The 1,469-nt window shown below is 42.2% G+C and overlaps 1 protein-coding gene across 1 annotated transcript; it reads left to right on the top strand.

Annotated features, from left to right (window-relative positions):
- The first annotated feature begins 158 nt into the window (after positions 1–158).
- LOC111669307 (histidine ammonia-lyase-like) lies at positions 159–1,410 on the top strand. The gene is made up of 5 exons (XM_023425574.2): positions 159–467; positions 665–725; positions 1,009–1,036; positions 1,131–1,205; positions 1,295–1,410. The coding sequence occupies exons 1-5, from the start codon at positions 221–223 to the stop codon at positions 1,370–1,372; spliced, it is 489 nt and encodes a 162-aa protein (XP_023281342.1). The 5' UTR covers positions 159–220; the 3' UTR covers positions 1,373–1,410.
- Positions 1,411–1,469: the final 59 nt, after the last annotated feature.

The raw sequence follows: 1,469 nt of genomic DNA, 5'->3' as shown, positions 1-1,469 counted from the left end.
AAAAAATATCTCCAAACAAACTTCACTCATCACGTTTACAATATGTCCAAACATCTGTGTACTGACCTGAGGAGGTCAGTGGTCCCGAGAGGTGTGACACCGGCGAGGCGGGACTCGCCAGCGGTGCGTCTGATTGGTGGCGAAACTTGCTGAAGCTCAGGGTGGTACTTTGCACAGCGATGAGCAGCGCTCACTGCAAGTAGAGTCCCGCTAAAGCGCAATGCCTCGTTTTACTGTCCACATCAGAGATGAGTGGCTGGCAGTGCCATGCCGGGATACCACCAACCCCATCAGGTGGCTCGGACAAGAGGCGCTAAAACGTTACATCAAGAACAAACCAGACAACGGCGGCATCACAGCGGTGAAGGACACGCGCTTCGTTGTGCGCAGGTGCCAGGGTTTGGGTTTGTTGGACGCGGATGACACCATCGAGGATGTGCTGGAGGACAATGACTTTGTCGAGATCGGTAATGACCGTGTGCATGAAAAAATATAAGAAGTGTTTGCATTACACTTGGGGACACTGGAGATCTTTTACCTCTAGCTGTGCGTAATTTGTGCGTAATTGCGCATAGTCAGTCACGTAATGACTAAACGTTAAATGTAATTACAGTATCAACCAATGAGAGAAAATGCAATTTGTATTGTTATCTTGTACTTCCAGCTATTGAAGGAGATACCATGTCTCCTGACTTCATCCCGTGTGAGCCTGGAGTTTCTCATCTGTATCCTCAAACCTGTGTACTTATGCCATAGTGGGTATCTGGGTACTGCAGTGGGTAGTAAGTACTCATGGTACTAGATGGAGTTTTCATTGTTCATACCATTACATTGTTTTCGGCTGTGGGTATCAATGACTTTTGGAAGAATAAAATAAATCTTTGCCATATATTTAATGATGTAACACTGGGCTTTATTATTTCTGTAATAAAATAATGTCTTATTTTCGGTATAGGGTTAACACTGTATTTTGCTGAATGTTATCCTTAATTAAAAAATGTGAAAAAGAACAGCAGCATACAAAGAACCTGGAGAAGTAAGCTTTCACTTTACCCATTTCTGCAAAAGACGAAAAGACGAAAACACGTGATATATTTCCACTTCTATCTAACACACATCTCCCTGTACAGTATCTTTCCTTGGATGGCAGCAGCCTGACATCAACAGATTTGGTCAACCTAGGCAGAGGACTCTACAAGATAAAGGTAATAATCAACAAATTGTATTTGTTGTCATTTCTTGTCTGTGGTAATCTTTGACTTAGTGTAATCATTTCCTTTACCGACATTTTCAGCTGACTCCGGAGGCAGAAAAAAAAGTTGTGCAATCCAGAGACCTTTTGGACACCATTGTCAAAGAAAACAAAGGTTAAGATAAATTTAAGAATAAATGTCCGTCTGCAAAGACATTAAATGCATCGATCTGAATATTAACCAGCTGCTGCAAAACTACAGTCTCCAGAAATAAAT

The sequence above is a fragment of the Seriola lalandi genome, unplaced genomic scaffold (genome assembly GCF_002814215.2).
Source record: "Seriola lalandi dorsalis isolate HSWRI2012SDOR001 ecotype SW California unplaced genomic scaffold, Sedor1 jcf7180002004755, whole genome shotgun sequence".
In the NCBI taxonomy this organism is placed as follows: Eukaryota; Metazoa; Chordata; class Actinopteri; order Carangiformes; family Carangidae; genus Seriola; species Seriola lalandi.
The sequence above is the reverse complement of the archived record's forward strand: the minus strand, read 5'-3'. Positions and strand labels throughout refer to the sequence as shown.

Coding starts and splice junctions, on each gene's coding strand:
- LOC111669307 (XM_023425574.2), top strand. CDS start 221: ATGCCTCGTTTTACTGTCCACATCAGAGATGAGTGGCTGGCAGTGCCA. Junction 468..664: donor CAATGACTTTGTCGAGATCG/GTAATGACCGTG, acceptor TTGTACTTCCAG/CTATTGAAGGAGATACCATG. Junction 1,037..1,130: donor CATACAAAGAACCTGGAGAA/GTAAGCTTTCAC, acceptor CTCCCTGTACAG/TATCTTTCCTTGGATGGCAG.